Source organism: Gobio gobio (genome assembly GCF_949357685.1).
Source record: "Gobio gobio genome assembly, chromosome: 9".
In the NCBI taxonomy this organism is placed as follows: Eukaryota; Metazoa; Chordata; class Actinopteri; order Cypriniformes; family Gobionidae; genus Gobio; species Gobio gobio.
Genome location: NC_137115.1, coordinates 25,263,190 through 25,284,482, shown reverse-complemented (window position 1 = coordinate 25,284,482; position 21,293 = coordinate 25,263,190). Strand labels below are relative to the sequence as shown.

Genomic DNA, 21,293 nt, shown 5'->3' with positions numbered 1-21,293 from the left:
AATTACTAGCTTATTGTTCAGTTAACTTAACAGAAAATACACAAATATGATTACATCGCTACACAAAAATAATATATGGCTTATTAAGTTGTAAATAATGGCTAATATGCCCTTACTGTAATGTTAAGTTAATCATTAATTACTATTGTGTCCATGCTTAACTAATGTACAATTGTGAACAAGCAAATCATTAATTACTAGTTTAACTAATGCATAATTAGGGACCCTTAAAATGTAAAGTTAATCATTAATTACTAGTGTATTCATGCTTAACTAATGCTTAGTTGTGAACAAGTTAATCCTTAACTGGACCCTTAAAATAAAGTGTTACCGTAACGGGTTTCTTTAAATAAAAAATACACTGTTAATATACACTTTGTTTTATTTCTCAAAAGGATTTAGATGGATTCTTTCCCATCATATGTTGCTTTGTGTTTTGTTCAGACTTCAACAGGATAATATAACATTTAGGTCCAAATATGCAGAACAGTAAACCAAAGCTTGAGGCTAAAATGGCAAATATCTCCACAGCTACAGTAAATTTTCCAGGAGAACTGACATAGGCTGGTATAAATGTGATCCATACAGCACAGAATATGAGCATACTGAATGTGATGAATTTGGCTTCATTGAAGTTATCAGGAAGTGTGCGGGCCAGAAAAGCCAGAATGAAGCACAAGATAGACAATAAACCAATATAACCAAGTACGGCAGAGAAACCTATAGTTGAACCCAGACTGCACTCAAGAATTATCTTTTCATGATAATATTTCATGTTTTTGTAGGAAACAGGAGGAGATAATGTTATCCAAATCACACAGATAAGAACCTGTATAAGTGTAAAGGCAAGAACACTGAGTCGTTGTTGTACAGGGCCAAACCATTTCATGACATTACTTCCTGGAAGTGTAGCCTTAAAGGCCATTAACACCACTATTGTTTTCCCCAGAACACAGGAGATACAGAGGACAAAAGTGATCCCAAACGCTGTGTGACGCAACATACAAGACCACTCAGTGGGCCGACCAATGAAAGTAAGTGAACAGAGGAAACACAGAGTCAGTGAGAAGAGCAGCAGGAAGCTCAGCTCTGAGTTATTGGCTTTTACTATGGGGGTGTCCTTCTTGCTGTAAAACAGGATGGCCACCAGCACAGTTAATCCTACTCCAAACAGTGAGAAAAAGACTAGTACTACACCCATAACTTCTGTGAATGACAGAAACTCTATAGCCTTTAAAAAACATTTATCTTTCTCAGCATTAGACCAGTATTCCCTTGGACACTGCTTGCAGTTATTTGAATCTGGAAAGAAAGTTGTGTTTACTATAGTTAGAAAAAAAGGGGAACATTACTTCATTCATAAAGTCTCTTGATAAGAACCTGCATCTTTAACAGTAGAAGGAAAATACAAAAAAAACAACTAACCAATTTTCTTTGGAGCTTTGAGATGGGCTGGAGTTTACCTGTCTCATTACTGATTTCTCCTTCTGCACATGGAATACAGTCATAACAGCAGACAGGTCTTCCTTTCACTGCAGCTTTCCTAGTGCCTGGAGGACAGCTCTCACTGCACACAGACTTTGGCTTCTACAAAGTAAAATAAAATTATACATTGTATTACATGGTATATGTGTCATTATTATGCTTAGTTTCACCCTCACATACATAGTTTATCTGCAGTCACATGTCTCCGTTGTTCTCAGTTTCCCACCACTTGTTTGTCTCCTAGGTTACTCATTGCGTTCTAGTTTTTTACTATGGTTACTCATCCGTTCTCTCTTTTGTATCACCTGTGTTTATCCAAATATTCTTTGTGTTCTCTCACTATGCATTCTGCCTGTTTTAGTTATCATGGTTGGTTCTCGGTAATACTGGCTTAGTCTTTCTTAGTAATACTACACTAAGTTTGGTTTTGTGGAGTCTTCTGTTAAATAAAGTCTTTCATATTATTATTCTTCTTCGTGCTCTTTCACTTACCACTCTTTACAAGTGTGACAAAATATGTGATATGATGATCAATATTATCAAGAATAGAATATTGCATCTTTGATGTATAAAATTACGCAAACATGGAATGACAGCTATTGTATTGAGAAACCACTGCAAAAACTGAAATGGTGGCAAATTTATTTATTTAATTTTGCTCATATTAGCAACATATTAGCTTTTATCCAGTTATAAATCAGCTAGTGGTTATGAAGTTAATAAATGCAAATATTATTATTTTTGTGCTGGGAAAAAAGGTTTTCTTTCCTGAAATTTCTGAGGGGCAGAGCTTTGAGGAGTATTGAAAAGTACATATAATGTAATTGTTTTATATTCTATTGATTAATACAACACAATCATTCCCTTTCTTAAACTAAACATGATACTAACCCCAATTAAACTTTGTATACACAAGCTATTTACCTGCAGTTTTCCTCCGGCCCAGATTATGTTTTCAGCATTGAGTACAAAACGCTGGTCAGGGGGCAGTGAGGCATCATAGTATCCCACTGGTTTAAATTGGACTGATCCATCTGAGTCCTGCTGCCAGTTCACAACTTCATACTGTGCTACAACTGCACCAGTGTTGTCAAACCACACACTATCTCCCGTCTTTATGGTGGAATTTATCTTTTTCAGAGCCTCAACCACCTAGTGAAAAACAAGACAGTTCAAAGACATTTTGATGTTACCAAAGAGATTTTAAAAAAAAAATTATCCTCTTGCTCTGCTTTCATTACCATTTTTTACCTGCTGTGGTTGTATTGTCAGACCTTTTTCACAATTTCCTTGTTTCGTGCACTGAAGCAGACTATGTAATGAGTGAGCCACAGCATAAACTGCTTTGTAGACATTGCCTGAATATCTTTCTTCATTCACATCTTCATTGTAATTTTTCAGTGCAAGCAGATCCTGATATCCACTACAACTGAATGCATATTGATAAGAATTCCTTTTAGTCTTTGAGCATGGAAATGCTGTGTTCCAGAATTTCTTTATAGCATAATCTGCAAACCCTTCAATATACATTTTTCTCACTGCAAATCCCAGTGACCCTCCAAGAACATGGAAACTGTTTGGAGTGATCAAACTTTTTGCAGTTATCCAAGCCTCCACTCCAATCATTTGCAAGTCTGTAATGTTCTCAATACTTAGCTGATCAAACAGATTGCCCATCTCAACTTGAGAAACAAATGCCACAATTACTTTTGCAGTGCCTTTTTTTATTGTCTGTACCACCTTTTGGAGTTTTTCAGGCTCTGTTCGATAGAATTTCACAGAGTACTCCACACAAATGCCCTCCTCCTGTGCTGTTTTCAGAAATATGGCCATTCCATTGTTTCCATAGTCATTGTCACTGTTTACAGCTCCCACCCAAGACCAACCAAAGTGCTTGACTATGTATGCAAGTGCTGTGCTCTGGTGGTAATCACTAGCAATAGTCCTGAAGAATGATGGGTAACTCTTTCTATTACTAAGGCATTCACATGTTGCTGAGGGACTTATCTGAAAAAGAAAGCACAGGAAACAAATAAACAGTTCACAATCAGTATAGTATGACTATGGTCAAACTTGTACTATTATTGCTCCTCACCACTGGAATTTTAAAAGGTCCTGTAGTTCTGGACAGAATCACTGTGGCAGAAGACTCTGTTTCTCCTATGATAGCATGTATAGGAGATTGTCCATTGCATCTCTCCCCTACTGCAAACACCTGACCATTTAGCAATGCCATAGTTGCAGTCATGGAAGACAGTCTTGAACCACAGGTATCATAGATTCTGTAGCCAATAGAAACATTTGGGAGCAAACTTTCACTTGAGTTAATCTCCTCAATGGCAAAGATCATAGTTTGAGCCATCCGAAAATCTATTAGATTCACACTGTGAAAACATTTATCCAAGTTTGAATGAGTAAACAAAGTAATTTAGATAAATTGTTTTTTTATCAAATGCATTATCTTGTCAATGTAACAAACCTGGAGCAAAACAGACGTTGGGGTTTTTGTGTAAAGTCAAATGATGGCAATGTTTCTTTACTGTGAACTGCAAAAAGTGTTCCAATAGTAATATCTCCATCTTTAGACAGCAGCGGGTATTTTGAGTCTCCTATCATATGACAGATATTCTTCTCCGCCTTTGTATGAATGCAATAAAAAAATAAAAGTATGCAAAGAAAGATGAGAATCCTATTGATTGACCTCAGATGCATCTTCCAAATGCCAATGACCTGATACACCATTTGAACTTTTGTACATCTCATCATTAATATGCATAATTTAAAGGCAATGATCCCACAGGACATGAGCTATAAAAGAATAGATGAAAAAAATTTTTTATTTCCAATCTTTGAATAATGATTGGTAGTCCTTTCTACAGATAGTGGAAAATGTAAGTCTTGTTCATGCTTTTATAAGGCCTTCAAACAATAATTGAACACTGGTATCTAAAACCTCTATTTATGAGTCAATTAAAAAAATATATATAACAGGGAAAGGGAGAAATTGAGTACCATTACCAATCACAGTTATAGAATATTTGTCACAAGGTACAGTGCCCTCCACTAATATTGGCACCCTTGGTAAATATGAGTAAAGGCGACAAAAGGCTGTGATTCATTCAAAAAATTCACAAAATTCTAGCCTTCCATTGAAGTAAAACAATTTAAAGTAAGGGTGTTTTTTTCCCCCCCAGATCACGTTGGCCACAATTATTGGCACCCAATTATTGCAATGTCCTTTTCCTAAGATAACAGCTCTGAGTCTTCTTCTATAATGCCTGATGAGTTTGGAGAACACCTGACAAGAGATCAGAGACCATTCCTTCAAACAGAATCTCTCCAGATCCTTCAGATTCCCAACTCCATGTTGCTGCTTTTTTGCAACAAAAATAGTCCCACAACATTAACCCTCTGGAGTCTGGGCTCTTTTGGGGCCCTTTAGAAGTTTTGACATGCTCTTACATTTGTGTTTTTTTTTCAGTTGCTTATAAACACATTAATGGCAAATGTGTAATTACACTGTATTCAGCACAAACTGGGCTACCATAATATGTGAGCAACATGTATGTACATGCTTGTATTTTTGAGATAAAAATGTTTATGCATGGTTTTTGAAAAAACAAAAAAAATTGTTTTAAAATTAAGGCCTCAAAACACACAATAGATATGTGTTCACAAGACTTTTGACTCCAGCGTGTATTTGCATAGAGTTTTTTCTTTAAACTGATGTGAGAATCATTGAGCATACTCATTCACATAAATATATTCATGGTTATATTAATTTACAATTTGTAAGACAGTTCCCATTCAGTCGGTCACGTTCGACGTACGTCGGACGTACCGACGAATTGGGATCACTTCTGGGAGCCCCTATCAGCTTCGAGCTATCTAGAACCGGCCAATGAACAATTGGCGTGCGAGATTTGCATCTCGCGCTCCGCCCCGTGCCGCGGGTATAAACAGGAAGCGAGAGCGAATGCACGCTGTCATTCAATTCGGAGCCACACGGCAGATGAAGAGGACTCTCAACGCAAGACTGCTTGAGTTTATCGCTGCTATCAGCAAGCTTTATTTAGACCGGAGAATCCAGAGGAGACGAGTGTTGGAGGAACGGCACATTTCAGCGGGATCCGCGCTGACTCATCGGCTGCCTCTGCAAACAGAGAAAAACTGCTGTTTTCACAGCAACGGGCAAACTGTTGGTCTGGTTGGGCGTTTTTCCTGTTTTGAGTACAGGCACGGGCTGCACAACAATCCCGTGCGCTGTCGCGTTTCCCCCTGAGTGCTTCAGCACAGAGCGTTTCCTCACAAAAAGAGTTCACGGGTGACGTGCCGTCCTTTTCAGGATGTCTTACCACCCGTGCGTTTCTGGATGCGGTCGTTCCCTGTCCCCTGCTGACGGTCACAATCGCTGTCTCACGTGTTTGGGCACACAGCACGCTGAGGCGGCGTTTGTGGATAGTTCATGTTCCCACTGCGGGAACATGACTATCACGGAGCTAAGATCGAGACTCTCCTACCTCCGGGCTGGGGGAGTCCCCTTACCCATCCCACGAACCAGGGCTGCCCCTAACCCGGGTGGACCTGCTTCTTTGGATGGCCAGGGTGATCTGAGGATCACGTTTAGGGCAAACCCGCCGAGTCAATCTCCGCAGGCCCCTATTCCCTCTGCTCCGCAGCCGGTAGAGCCTCCAGGAGAACCCGCTGGACCCTCCCACGGGAGACCAGTGGTGACTTTTGGAGCTCCAGCAGATGAACAGATGTCAATCGCTGCATCGGAGGGGGAGTTTCAGTCCTCGGGGGATGAAGGTTCAGTCGTACTGCCTCCCTCTGGGAGAGTGGCAACGGCTGCACCGGACCCTGAGATGGCTGCTATGCTTTCCCGGGCCCCCTCCACCGTGTCCCGAACCCTCTAGGTTGGACGATTGGTTCCTCGGGGTGGGTCGCGCTGGTTCTCAGCGTCCCGCCCCGACACCTTTCTTCCCGGAGGTGCATGAGGAGCTCACGAGGTCGTGGACGGCACCTTTTTCTGCCAGAAACCGGCCGAGTGACTCCTCCCCCCTCACTACCCTCGACGGCGGGCCAGCCAAGGGTTACGTGGGAATCCCGCCAGTGGAGCGCGCCGTCGCGATGCAACTGTGTCCGGCGACCGCCTCTAACTGGCGCGGTGACCCGCGTCTCCCGTCCCGGGCCTGTAAGTTCTCTTCCAGTCTGACTGGGAAGGCTTACAAGGCCTGCGGGCAGGCTGCGTCCGCTTTGCATGGCATGGCGTTGCTTCAGGTCCACCAGGCCCAGGCACTCCTTGACATGCACTAGGGTAGGCCTGACCCAGAGCTCCTCCGGGAGCTCCGGACGGCGACGGACCTCGCCCTCCGGGCGACGAAAGTCACCGCCCGTGCCATCGGTCAGGCGATGTCCACGCTTGTGGTCCAGGAGCGTCATCTCTGGCTTAACCTGGCTGACATGAGGGAGACCGATAAATATCGGTTCCTGGACTCCCCCATCTCGTCAGCTGGGTTATTCGGCGACGCGGTCGAGAGCTTCGCCCAACAGTTCTCGGCCGCCCAGAAGCAGACGGAGGCGATCAAGCACATCCTGCCCCGGCGGCCCGCTGCTGCCTCCACCCCGCCGCCGGCGGCAGCGCCTCCGACTACTCGTCGCAGAGGACGTCCACCCGCCGCCGCCTCCGCCCCCGCCAAGGCACCGCAGCAGCCTTCCACCAGCCGACGGCGTGGGGCCAGCCGTGGGAAGGATGTCCAGCCCGCTCAGGCCGCTGCCAAGCCAGGTGGCAAGCGCCGTCGCAAGCGACCCTGAGACGGGCCGCCCAGAGATGGAGGAAACTGCTCTGAGGGAGATGGCTGCAGCACCACTCCTTCCCCCGGAGGAGGGCCGGGGGAAAATCTTTTGTTTGTCTGTTCCGCCGCTGGTTCCAGTGCCAGCGGCACCCAAAACATCAATAAAAGAGCAGTTTCCAATATCTCTGGGTGCCAAGAGAGCGCGCTTGGCGGTGGTCGACGCTCCCATGCCTCGCCACCCTCAAGTACCTCTCCCTTCGCCAGCAGGGGACGCCGGCTGTCGGGACGCACACAAGCGGCCTCCCCACACTCGCACGTCCCCTCCGCGGATGCAGGTAAGTGTTGCACAGCACACTCAGATCCCGCTTCGGGCCGCTCCCATGCCGTCCGAGCCGGATCCCTGCGTTCCACCTCGCTGCCCCGCTGCGGGTACGTCCGTGGTGCTGATGGTCCCCCTTGCTCGGAGTCTGGGAGCCTGGCTAGCGCTTCCCAGCCCGTCTCGGTGGCTCATCCGTACCATCAGACTCGGCTATGCGATTCAGTTCACCCGGCGTCCCCCCAAGTTCAGGGGCGTTCACTTCACGACTGTAGTGGAGGCGAACGCCCCCGTGCTCAGGGCGGAAATCGCTGTCCTACTGGCGAAGGACGCGATAGAGCCGGTCCCTCAAGCCGATGAGAGAGCATGGCGTTCGCATCCTCAACTACCTCGACGACTGGCTGATTCTTGCCCAGTCGCGAGAGCAGTTGTGCGAACACAGGGACAAGGTGCTCAGTCACCTCAGCCAGTTGGGACTTCGGGTCAACTGGGAGAAGAGCAAACTCTGCCCCACGCAGAGGATCTCTTTTCTCGGTATGGAGATAGACTCGGTCGCCATGACTGCGCGCCTCACCGAGGAGCGCGTCCAGTCGGTGTTGAACTGCCTGAATTCGTTCAGAGGCAGGACAGCGGTTCCACTGAAACATTTTCAGAGGCTCCTGGGGCGTATGGCATCCGCAGCCGCAGTAACGCCGCTCGGATTGCTTCATATGAGACCGCTTCAACGCTGGCTACACGATCGAGTCCCGAGATGGGCGTGGCACAGCGGTTCCCTCCGCGTCCAAGTGACTCCGAGGTGCCGCCAAACCTTCGGCCCGTGGTCGGACCCTCTGTTTCTCCGGGCGGGAGTTCCCCTAGAACAAGTGTCCAGGCACTCCGTTGTCTCCACGGATGCCTCATCCACGGGTTGGGGTGCCACGTACAACGGGCTTGCAGTTTCGGGTCTGTGGACGGGGCCTCAACTGCAATGGCATATCAATTGCCTCGAGTTGTTAGCAGTTCGTCTTGCACTCAGCCGCTTCAAAGTGCCGCTCAGAGGCAAGCACGTTCTGGTCCGGACGGACAACACTGCGGCCGTAGCATACATCAACAAACAGGGTGGTCTACGCTCCCGTTGCATGTCGCAACTCGCCCGCCATCTCCTCTTGTGGAGTCAGAAGCATCTGAGGTCGCTTCGTGCCGTTCATATTCCGGGCCTGCTCAATCGTGCGGCCGACGAGCTGTCACGTCAGCAGGTACTTCCGGGAGAATGGCGACTCCATCCCCAGGCGGTCCAGCTAATCTGGAGTCGTTTCGGGGCCGCACAGGTAGACCTGTTTGCCTCCCCAGAGACGACCCACTGTCAGCGGTTTTATTCCTTGACCGAGGGGACCCTCGGGTCGGATGCCCTGGCCCACAGCTGGCCCCGGGAAGAACGCAAGTATGCGTTTCCCCCAGTGAGCCTTCTTGCGCAGACTCTGTGCAAAGTCAGGGAGGACGAGGAGCAGGTCCTGTTGGTCGCTCCGTATTGGCCCAACCGGACTTGGTTCCCGGAACTAGTGCTCCTTGCGACAGCACCTCCCTGGCCCATTCCTCTGAGACAGGACCTCCTGACTCAGAGACGGGGCACCCTATGGCACCCGCGTCCGGACCTCTGGAAACTCCATGTTTGGTCCCTGGACGAGACGCGGAGGTTCTAGGTGACCTACCGCAAGCGGTAGTTGACACCATTACTTCCGCTAGAGCCCCCTCTACGAGGCGCCTCTATGCGTTGAAGTGGAACCTGTTCGTCGACTGGTGCTCTTCTCGCCGAGAAGACCCCCGAAGATGTTCGCTCGCATCTGTGCTTACCTTTCTACAGGATGGGTTGGAGCGAAGGCTGTCTCCCTCCACCCTCAAAGTCTATGTCGCCGCTATCGCCGCTAATCATGAGCTCGTAGATGCAAAATCTCTAGGTAAGCACGATCTGATCGTCAGGTTCCTTAGGGGAGCGAGGAGATTAAATCCACCTCGTCCTCCCTCCATACCCTCTTGGGACTTAACTCTGGTGCTAACTGCGCTACAGAGAGAACCTTTTGAGCCTCTGCAGTCAGCTGAGTTGAAAGTTCTGTCGTTAAAGACAATACTCCTGACTGCGTTGGCCTCCATCAAGAGGGTAGGGGACCTGCAGGCATTTTCGGTCGACGAATCGTGCCTGGAATTCGGGCCCGGTAACTCTCATGTGATCATGAGACCCCGGCCTGGATATGTGCCCAAGGTTCCCACTACTCCCTTCCGGGACCAAGTGGTGAGCCTGCAAGCGCTGCCTTCGGAGGAGGCAGACCCAGCCCTAGCTTTTCTCTGTCCCGTCCGTGCTCTCCGGACTTACGTGGATAGAACGCAAAGCTTCAGGACCTCAGAGCAGCTCTTCGTCTGTTACGGAGGACAGCAGAAGGGAAAGGCTGTCTCCAAGCAGAGGATGTCCCACTGGATAGTGGATGCCATCGTCTTGGCTTATCAGTCCCAAGACGTGCCCTGCCCGCTCGGGTTAAGAGCCCACTCCACTAGGGGTGTTGCCTCTTCCTGGGCGCTGGCTCGTGGCGCCTCGCTGACAGACATTTGTAGAGCTGCGGGCTGGGCGACACCTAACACGTTCGCTAGATTCTATAGCCTCCGTGTAGAGCCGGTGTCTTCCTGTGTGCTCACTTCCCATAGTCAGTAACACCGAAGTACCCGTTCTAGTGTCGGCTTGCTGCGCCATTCCCTCCCCTATGGTACGGATGCGTGCGCTTTTCTGCTCCAGTCGAGTTCCCCGGAACGGCGAACCCTGTTGAGTCCTCCGCAACCCGCGGCAGTCGGACGTGGCGGAGCGTTCGACGCCAGGTCTAACACTCGTATGCATTGGTGGAACTTGTGTTAGGCTGGGTTCCGTATGTAGTGACCCCCACGGCGGTCCCATATGTGTATTCTTCCACGGTACGGCTCCCTACGGCGAGCCCGTGTCTTTCCCTCGGCAGAGCTCCTCTGCCGTCTCAGGTACGTGTTGTCTCCCTCCTAATTGGCCGGGGCCACCCCTGAGACTTCCGTATGTTGTGCTGCCCACGGCCAGCCCATACGTGTATTCTCCACATGTTAACTCCCTCTGGGCATGATGTGGCTTCCGCAGCTGTCTTCACAGGCACGCTTCCCAGCGTTATCCAATACAGTCAGCTGAGTGGGTCTTGCGGAACAGCAGCTTTGACTCTCCCTGCGTGAACCTACCCGCCCGCATCAGATCGGGGTCTGTGGGGCTCATCGCTGGGCGCTGGAAGTGGTAGTAACTATGGCGTTTTCCATAGGGGATCCCAATTCGTCGGTACGTCCGACGTACGTCGAACGTGACCGACTGAATGGGAACGTCTCGGTTACGTATGGTAACCCTCGTTCCCTGAAGGAGGGAACGGAGACGTACGTCCCGTCGCCACAGTTGCTGTACCATCACTGCAGGTCGAGCCACTACGTGTGGCTCCTCAGTGAAAAACAGCGTGCATTAGCTCTCGCTTCCTGTTTATACCCGCGGCGCGGGGCGGAGCGCGAGATGCAAATCTCGCACGCCAATTGTTCATTGGCCGGTTCTAGATAGCTCGAAGCTGATAGGGGCTCCCAGAAGTGATCCCAATTCATCGGTACGTCCGACGTACGTCTCCGTTCCCTCCTTCAGGGAACGAGGGTTACCATACGTAACCGAGACGTTTTCTTCACAAAGCCAATATGCGAGAATGCGTAATGGCTAATGAATAATGCTGGAGATCACCGGAGAGGACAAAAGAACATAATAGCCCGCATAATGAGCTGCATAATGAATGAGCTTCAGGTAGGCCTATGTGACAGAGAGCAACAGAGCAAAGGAAATATATTTTTTTGTAGTTTATTTTATTTGGAATGTAGTCAACAAAGGCCTATTATATTTTAAATGATCAAAAGATTTGACTACACTGAAAAAAAATGCTCTTCTTATTTGGTATTTTTTCTTGTTTCCAGTCCAAATATTTAAAATTCTTAAATCAAAATTAATTTACTAGATAAGTAAAAATTTCTGGGGGGGAAATCAAAATGAAGTGAGTTTTTGCTTAAAACAATCTATATTATCTGCCACAACAATTTATGATTTATTAAACCATAATTTATGATTTATTACACCAATTTATTAAAACACACCAATTAATGAGATTAAAACTCCAAACGTACTTTATATCACAAGTCAAATGTTTTAAATAACCTTATGTGACTCATTTGGCTTTGGATCAAAAAATCAGACAGAAAATATATCATTTTACAATATTCTGCATAATTATAAAAGCTCGAATAGCATTGCATTATAAATATAATCTATTATGAAAACATCCAACATGGTTTAAATAACACAGATAAGCCATATATTGTCGCGATTGTGTGTTTATTATCTTCAAACGTGTCTATCTGCATGTTATAGCAATTTCTGGAAGCTGTTTATGTCAGAGAGAATGTCACATGGTATCTTCTTCATCTACCGTATATGGACTACATGTGCACGGAGCGTCCTGAGATGTCTCATCAGCTGACGCTCATATTACAATCAAAGGTACCGACGCGGTTTTCATATTCATAACTCCTGACACATATTAACAAATTACGGTCACTATATGACTTTGAGAATAAAACAGAGGTCAAAAATGGAAGCTTGAGTCTTAGATCTTTTAAATTATGTATAGTTTGTCAAGGTAAGGACTTACATCTGACAGTAATTTTGAGCTAATTTAAATCTGAAAGCTTCAGTTCGTCCTCGTGCAGGTTTTTGCGTTTAATATTCAAGATGCTTACAGAGTAAACTTAGCCTACTTACACACAGCGGTGGAATCCGTTTCTTTCAGAAATTTCATGGAGAATTATTCCAGGATTATTAAACGCGTCTCAAAACAATGTAGTTGAAGTAGGAATGCAGTACTTGATGTGTTTGTTTGAGTTGATGTGTGATGTGATGTGTGGGCATCGACTCCGGAGCCTCAGTATTTGAATCTCAATAGAACGCGCGCTTCGTGGGCGTGGTCGCATTAGTGTATAATGAGCCGCTCAGGAACGACTAACATCTCTCTGCTTTCAACCAGATTACATAAACACAGAATATTTGTTTTTGATTTGGTTTACAGTGTTTAAAACCTGACATTTCAGCGTTTCTTTAGATATATGTCTCATGTTTGTGAGACAAGTATTCACTAAGCTAGAGGTCATTTTCTGAAGACTATCTGAATGAATGTCTTTGACAGAGAGGCTGCAGATCGCGCATCATGTGTGTTTTCTTTATTTTGCAAAAAGCACAACAATTTGTTTTTATTGTGACTGTACACAAAAAAATAGAAACTTAACAGATTATAATGATGTATAACACTTGCCTGAATGATAAAAAACGACTAATAACGACAAATAACTGAGTTATTTGAGTGTCTTTGGCACTGATACGAAAAAAAGCGAGCCGGTTGCGCCGGCGCGACTCGAGAGGGTTAAAGATCCAGCAGTATATTTAACCATGGGCATGGGGTACTTTTTTATCCCTGTTTACACCAAACCCATCAAACTTTTTTAGTTTCATCTGACCATATAACTAGGTCTCTTTTGAAGTCCCAGTCGTGTCTGACAACTGAATATGCTGAAGTTTGTTTTTGGATGAGCAAGGAGGATTTTTTTTGAAGCCCTCCAAAACAACTTGCGGTGATGTAGGTGCTGTTTGATCATTTATTTTTAGGATTTCTGAACCCAAGACTCAACTAATCTCTTCAATTCTCCAGCTGTGATCATTGGAGAGACTTTGGCCACTCAAACGGTCCTCCTAAAAAATATTTGATCAATAAGTTATGTTAAAGCAGCACTAGGTAACTTTTCAACCTTTATTATATATTTTCAAACCTCTTGTGATGATACATCGACTTACAATAGGTTGAATGACACGTCTGCCATAGCCTGACGGGGCCTGTATCGTTTTTAATCATACTTTTAAACTTCGGGTTTCGGGTAGTAACCTGAGAAAAAAAAGAACTACAAAATTCGACTGCTTTACGGCATATACGTCACTTCCACCACCACCCCCACTTCCTTAAATTCGGATGTGCGAGCCAAACTATAATTTGTTTGCCGAATGTTATAGTCATGGCCGAAGCAGCACAGAAAAATAAGAAAGCAAAGGTTTTGTCGGAGAAAAGCAAAAAGAGGAAACGAGAAAGTGATCGGATTAAAGGCAGGACGAGGTTCAACATTGGGCCAGCGTTTGCTCGTTGGCGTGAGCTGAAGGAGGAGGGGCTACATTATAAATACGTAAGACGTACAAAATCATATTATAGGATACCTACCTAACATGTCTGTGATATTGGTTTATTTGTCTTGCCTCAAGCTATAATGCAAATCGATTTTTCAAATTTGCAGATTCATCTATGGTAGCTTGATATTATAATATTGACGATATATGGTTATTACCTACCACTCAAACATTGAATTGAAGTATCATATAGATTCTGTAAAACGGGAACCAATAGACTAGGCTACTATAATGACGCTGGCTTGTAAATGTGAGCATCGCTATCATTTGGCGTTTGAAAAAAAATAAAACCCATGAAATTATATTCATATGACATGCTGAAACATATGCCACTGTACCTGGGATGAAGACATTTCACACGTGACGCAAGCAGAACACCTGCATGTGAACTCCTCCGGCAGTGTTCAGGGCTATCATAGTTGTCATGTCAACAAATGCACGTGCGATGCATCCACTTATGTAGAATGACAGTTTACGACAGTAGTAGAGGACAATACTGTTTCCCAACTGTAGGGGGACCCCGAGAGCAAAAACTACCTAGTGCTGCTTTAACATACGTTTTTACATTGGTTTAACCCCCTTGAGTCGGTGCGATCGACTCACTTTTTTTCTTATCATTGCCAAAGAGACTCAAATAACACCATTATAAACATCATTATAATCTGTTAAGTTTCTATTTTTTTTTGTTTACAGTCAGAATAAAAACAAAATGTTGTGCTTTTTACAAAATAAAGAAAACAAACATGATGCGTGATCTGCAGCCTCTCTCTCAATGATGTCTTATCTGATTGTCTTCAGAAAATGACCTGTAGCTTATTGAAAACTTATCACACAAACATTAGACATATGTCTAAAGAAACGTTGAAATGTCAGGTTTTAAATAATGTAAATCAAAAAACGAAAACAAATATACTGTGTTTATGTAATCTGTTTGAAAACAGAGAGATATCAGTCGTTGCTGAGTGTAAGCTTGGCTAAGTTTATTCTGTTAGCATCTGTAAGTATTAAACGCAAAAACCTGCGCGAGGATGCACTGAAGATTTCTTTGTTTAAATTAGATCAAAATTACTGTCAGATGTAAGTAATTACCTTGACAAACTATACATCATTAAAAAGATCTAAGACTCAAGCTTCCATTTTTTACCTCTGTTATATTCTCAAAGTCTTATAGTGACTGTAATTTGTTAATATGTGTCAGGAGTTATGAATATGAAAACCGGCGTCGGTACCTTTTGATTGTAATATGAGCGTCAGCTGCTCTCATTCATAAAAAACTCCTTTATGCTCATCATGAAGACTCCCGACAAAACAACATCCCTCATGGCTTTTAGTTCAAAAGTGTGCAGATGAGGAGAAATATTGATAGATTCTCATATGTCTGTGTCCAATTTCTATACAGAGAAGTATTATTTATTCAATCTTTCCCTAAAATGCGCAGATGTAATCATTATGAGCGCTGGATACTCTGATGTGTTGTGTTTTCAGTTCATACTGGCAGCCGGAGGGCGCTCTGTGCATATGTAGTCCATATATGGTATAGACGAAGAAGATTATACCATGTGACATTCTCCCTCACATAAACAAAGCTTGCTGAGATCACTATAACAAGCAGATAGACATGTTTGAAGACATTAAACACACAATCGTGACTAATATATGGTTTATCTGTGTTCTTTATACCATGTTGGGTGTTTTCATAATAGATTATATTTATAATGCAATGCTATTCGACATAGCTTTAATAATTATGCAGAATATTGTAAAATTATATATTTTCTGTCAGATTTTTTATATGAAGCCAAATGTACGTTGTGCAAATGTGTGAGATGTACGTTAGGGAGAATTGGGATCACTTCAGGGAGTCCCTATCAGCTTTGAGATATAGAGAACAGGCCAATGGGCCTTTGGCGTGCAAGATTTGCATCTCACACTCCGCCCCGCACCGCGGGTATAAACAGGAAGCGAGAGCAGCGCACTATTGTTTTTCACTGAGGAGCCTAACTAGTGACTCGGCCATCCAGTGATGGTACAGCAACTGTGGCGACGGGACGTACGTCTCCATTCCCTCCTTCAGGGAACGAGGGTGACCATACATAACCAAGACGTTCCCTTTCAGTCGGTCACTTTCGGTGTACGTCGGACGTCACCGATTAATTGGGATCCCTTTGGAAAACGCCACAGTTACTACCACTTCCAGCGCCCAGCGAAGAGCCCCTCAGACCCCGCCCGGAAAACTCACACAGGGAGAGTCATTGCTGCTGTTCCGCAAGACCCACTCAGCAGACTATTGGATAACGCTGGGAAAGCGTGCCCAGAGGGGCCGCTGCGGACGCCACATCATGCCCAGAGGGAGTTACCATGTGGAGAATACACGTATGGGCTGGCCTTGGGCAGTACAATATATGGAAGTCCCAGGGGTGTAGGCGGGGGAACAACACCGCACTGAGACAGCAGAGGAAGCTCTGCCGAGGGAAAGACACGGGCTCGCCGTAGGGTGGAAGAATACACATATGGGACCGCCGTGGGGGTCACAACATATGGAACCCAGCCTAACACAAGTTCCACCAATGCATACGAATGTTAGACCTGGTGTCAGACGCTCCGCCACGTCCAACTGCCGTGGGTTGCGGAGGACTCGACAGGGTTCGCCGTTCTGGGGAACTCGACTAGAGCAAATAAGCGCATGTATCCGTTCCAAGGGGAAGGGAATGGTGCAGCAAGCCGACACTTAAAATCAAATCACTTTATTGTCACACAACCATATACACAAGTGCAACAGTAGGTGAAATTCTTAGGTGCAGTTCCAAGCAACATAGCAGTCATGACATGACATGAGATGAGACGTACGACATTTAAAGCAACATCAGATTACACATCTGATGCGCACACAATTACTCACAGCACAGTATACACTACAATAAACAATAAATAATTTACGCAATGTGAGTGCAGTTCTCACAGCACAATATACTTTTAACAATATACACTAAACATACATTAAAACAATATACATTAAGCTATAATAATAATAATAATAATATACAATGTACAGTATACAATATTCACAATATAGACATTCATATGTACAATAGATACGCCATATGATAAATAAATGTGTATATATATATATATATATATATATATATATATATATATATGTATATATATATATATATATATATATATATATATATATATATATATATATATATATATATATATATATATGTATATATATATATATATATATATATATATATATATATATGTATATATATGTATATATATATATATATATATATATATATATATATGTATATATATGTATATATATATATATATATATGTATATATATATATATATATATATATGTATGTGTGAATCTACAGTGGGTTGTGCTGAGTGATATTTTGTCCAGTATGTGTTATGATCCTGATGGATCAAGAGTTAAGGAGTCTAATTGCTTGTGGGAAGAAGCTGTTCTGGAGTCGGCTGGTGCGTGTTCTGATGCTGCGGTACCGCCTGCCTGATGGTAGCAGTGAGAGCAGCCCATGGCTTGGCTGGCTAGAGTCTCTGATGATCCTCTGAGCTCTTTTCACACACCGCCTGGCATATATGTCCTGGAGGGAGGGAAGCTCACCTCCGGTGATGCAGCTGGCCGTGCACACTACCCTTTGCAGGACTTTGTGGTTGCGGGCGGTACTGTTGTTGTACCAGGTGGGGATGCAGCCAGTCAGCAGGCTCTCTATGGTGCTGTTGTAGAACCGTGTGAGGATGTGGTGGTTCAGAATTTTTAACTCCGCTGACTGCAAAGGCTCAAAGGGCGCTCTCTGTAGTGCAGTTAGCACCAGAGTTAAGTCCCAAGAGGGTAAAGAGGGAGGGTGAGGCGGATTTAGTCTGCTCAGAACGTGCTTATCTAAGAACATCTACCATGTCATGATTAGCGGCGATAGCGGCAACATAAACTTTGAGGGAGGAGTGAGACAGCCTTTGCTCCAACCCGTCTTGTAGGAAGGAAAGCACAGAACTGATCGAACATCTTCGGGGGTCTTCTCGGCGAGAAGAGCACCAATCGATGAACAGGCTGGGATATGAAGCACATTACTGCGTCTGCAGATGCCATATGCCCCAGGAGCCTCTGAAAATGTTTCAGTGGTACCGCTGTCCTGCGTTTGAACGAATTCAAGCAGTTCAACACCAACTAGACGCGCTTCTCTGTGAGGTGCGCTGTCAGACCGACCGAGTCCAGCTCCGTACAGAGAAAAGAGATCCTCTGCGTGGGGCAGAGTTTTCTCTTTTCTCCATTAACCTGAAAACCCAACCGGCTGAGGTGCCCCAAGCTCTCTCATGGGAGCAATGGCCGCCTCCACAATTTTCATGTAGATACTGGGCGACAGGGACAGCCCGAAGGGTAAGATTCTGTATTGCTATGCCCGTTGCTCGAACGCAATGCAAAGGAACGGTCTGCGTCGAGGGAGAATCGAGACATGAAAGTACACAACCTTCAGGTCGATCGCTGCTAACCAATCTTGGCAACGGATGCACCTGAAGATGCGTTTCTGCATTAGCATTCTGAACGGCAGCCTGTGAAGGGACCGATTCAAGAATCGCAGAACCAAGATCGGCCATAACCCGCCACCTTTCTTGGGTACTATAAAGTATGGGCTGTAGAACCCGGACTTCATATCGACTGGAGGGACCGGCTCTATCACGTCCTTCGCCAGTAGGACTGCAATCTCCACCTGAAGCACAGGGGCATCCTCCTTCGACATGGAGGTGAAGTGAATGCCCCTGAACTTGGTGGAGCATCGGGCGAACTGAATCGCATAGCCGAGTCTGATGGTACGGATAAGCCGGCGAGAAGGGCTGGGAAGCACTAGCCAGGCTCCCAGACGTACCCGCAGCAGGGCAGCGTAGCGGCGTGCAGGGACCCGACTCGGACGGCATGGTAGCGGCCCGCAGTGGGGTCTGAGTGTGCTGTGCAACACTACCTGCTTCCGCTGAGGGGGTGTGCGAGTGTGAGAAGGCCGCTTGTGTGCGTTCCCACAGCCGGCACCCCCTGCTGGCGATTTGGAGAGGCACCAGAGGCTGACAAGGCATGGGAGCATTGTACACCGCCAAGCACACTCTCCAATTGAAGGAGGGGCTGAGCGTGGCAAGGCTTTGTGGCGTCGCACACGGCCTGCCTCACCTCCTTCCTCAGCGGGGAACAAGAACGACGAGGCATAGCGTCATGCACTGTCGTCATCGCACCGCTGAGAAGAGGGGAATGAGAGTGACGCGGCTTTGTAGCGTCACACACTGCCATTCTCGCCCTCTTGTGGGGAGGGGAATGAGAGCGGCGAGGCTTTGTAGCGTCACTCGCTGCCATTCCTGAACTCCTGAGACCAAGACGTATTGGAACTGCTCTTGAGAATTTGGGTACCACTGGCTGTTTTTAACACGAGTGGCAGAACAGAATTACCAATTGTTTTCCACCCGGCCCTCCTCCGGGGAAAGAGCAGCTCCTGACCAAATCCGGGTCAATGGTGTTTCTGGACCAGGGTGGACATCGTCTGGCCAAGGGCCAGCGCTGTGCGCAGCTCAACCTCGGCTCAGAACTACCCTCGTGCACTAAGCAGGGTGGAGGTGGCCTTCCAGTGGCACTGCCACCCCACCGATGAGGGTAGTGAGAGAGAGGAACATTTTTATACAGATGCACCCGGGAAAGCATGGCTGTCAAGTATGAATCTGATTCAGCATGAGCACCCACTATTATAGTGGGAATCTCAGCATCATCTTCATTTCCAACACATAACAGCCCTCTCTCCGATGCAGCGATTGACATCTGTTCTCTGCTAGAGCCCCAAATGAAACGCTAGGTCCCCTTTTTTTTAAAGACCAGCAATCCCATCTGTAAGCTACCAGCAGGCATGTGAGATAGTGAGCGTGGCCGTGAGACGGCACACGGCGCGCTGAACACTCAAGCCCTTATGAAAAAGGCAAGATGAACAATGCGCAGACGTGGTTATGCTCTCATGAGAGAGCATAAACCACCCGCGAACACAGTCTCAACATGCCTGCGATGCAATAGAGGAGTAGGGGGCCCACGGAGATGTACTCGGTGGGGAAGCCTCACTGTAATCCTCAGGTCACCCAGGCTTATCAGCCAAAGTAGCCCCTTTTCTGGTGCACAAGAAAAGAAACTAGATTGGTGTATAAGCGAAGGGACTCAACCCTGTTTGAGGTTTCATAGTCTCGACCGTGCATCTGAAGCGCCGAGCAACGTGCGCTGGGTTGCCGTGGCAGTCTCAACACATTTATGCGAGAGGGATCGTGGCCGTCAGGACAGGAAACAACCGCATCCAGAAATGACGTCTTGAAAAAGACGCAATGTCACACCCATGTTGCTCTTTTGTGAGGAAACGCTCTTTCAACAGTGCTGAAGCACCCAGGGGAAGACCGCGACAGCACACAGGAGATAAGTGCAGTCCTGTGTCTGCACTCACTGAGACAAACTCCCTCACCGAACCGACAGTTGCTGTGAAAACAGCAGTTTGTTATGCAGATGCAGCGGTGAGCACGCGGTTGTGCTGATTGTGCCTTTTCGCCAACACAAAGCGTCCCTCTCGTTCTCTGGAGTATCTCTCTTGTAGATAGGCTCTATTTTAGAAAAGCAGTCTTGCTTCATCAACGCCGTACGGCTCCAAAGTGAATGACAATAGTGCGCTGCTCTCGTTTCCTGTTTATACGCCCTTCACATCAGGACACACCTCCACGACTCGACCCAGCCTGAACTGGTCCCTCAGTGCGTTCTGGTCAGCTAACCACACCAGGTCCCCTGCTGCAACGTTTCTAGCAGGCGCGTGCCACTTCTGATGGATGTAGAGGCCCGGCCCTGCCAGCTGGCTCCACCGCTTCCTGAACTTGTCAATCTCGATCTGGATTGCTCTCAGATGCACAAAGGCGTAAGTTGGACACTCAAACCAACTTGGGTCCTGTGAGAAGAGAGTTGGGAGTGATGACTTCCACGGTCTCATCTTGTACCTGGGCTCTGGCACCGATTGGTCTCTCATTTGACAGGTTAGCAGCCAGGTACAGGAGGGTCTGGAACTCCATCGCTGTCAGGTTACCTTCTTTGCCAACACTCCATTTCGGTGGGGAGAGTCCGCCGGGTGAAACACCCACATCCAGTCGGTTCCTACAGCTTCCGCCTTCTTCGGGACCTGATCCTTGTCGATGCTACTTAGGAACTCATTAAGCTCCTTTAATACTGGCCTGGCGCCCACAAAGTTGGTCCCTTGATCCGACCAGAGCTTTCTTGGTTGACCCCTTAGAGCCGTGAAGTGCTGGTATGCATTCAGGAATCCTTCCATAATGAAGGATCTTCCACAATGGCAGCATGGACTGCTCTCGAAGCCATACAGCTGAACA

At 46.3% G+C, this 21,293-nt stretch overlaps 1 protein-coding gene across 1 annotated transcript; it reads right to left on the bottom strand.

The window, feature by feature from the left end:
• Nucleotides 1-388: 388 nt before the first annotated feature.
• LOC307131979 (extracellular calcium-sensing receptor-like) lies at nt 389-20,978 on the bottom strand (the record flags this gene model as incomplete). The annotated part of the gene is made up of 8 exons (XM_079826114.1): nt 389-1,302; nt 1,464-1,587; nt 2,410-2,637; nt 2,737-3,492; nt 3,581-3,869; nt 3,965-4,122; nt 20,633-20,857; nt 20,907-20,978. 8 exons carry the CDS (start codon nt 20,976-20,978, stop codon nt 389-391), a joined length of 2,766 nt encoding a protein of 921 aa, XP_079682240.1.
• Nucleotides 20,979-21,293: the final 315 nt, after the last annotated feature.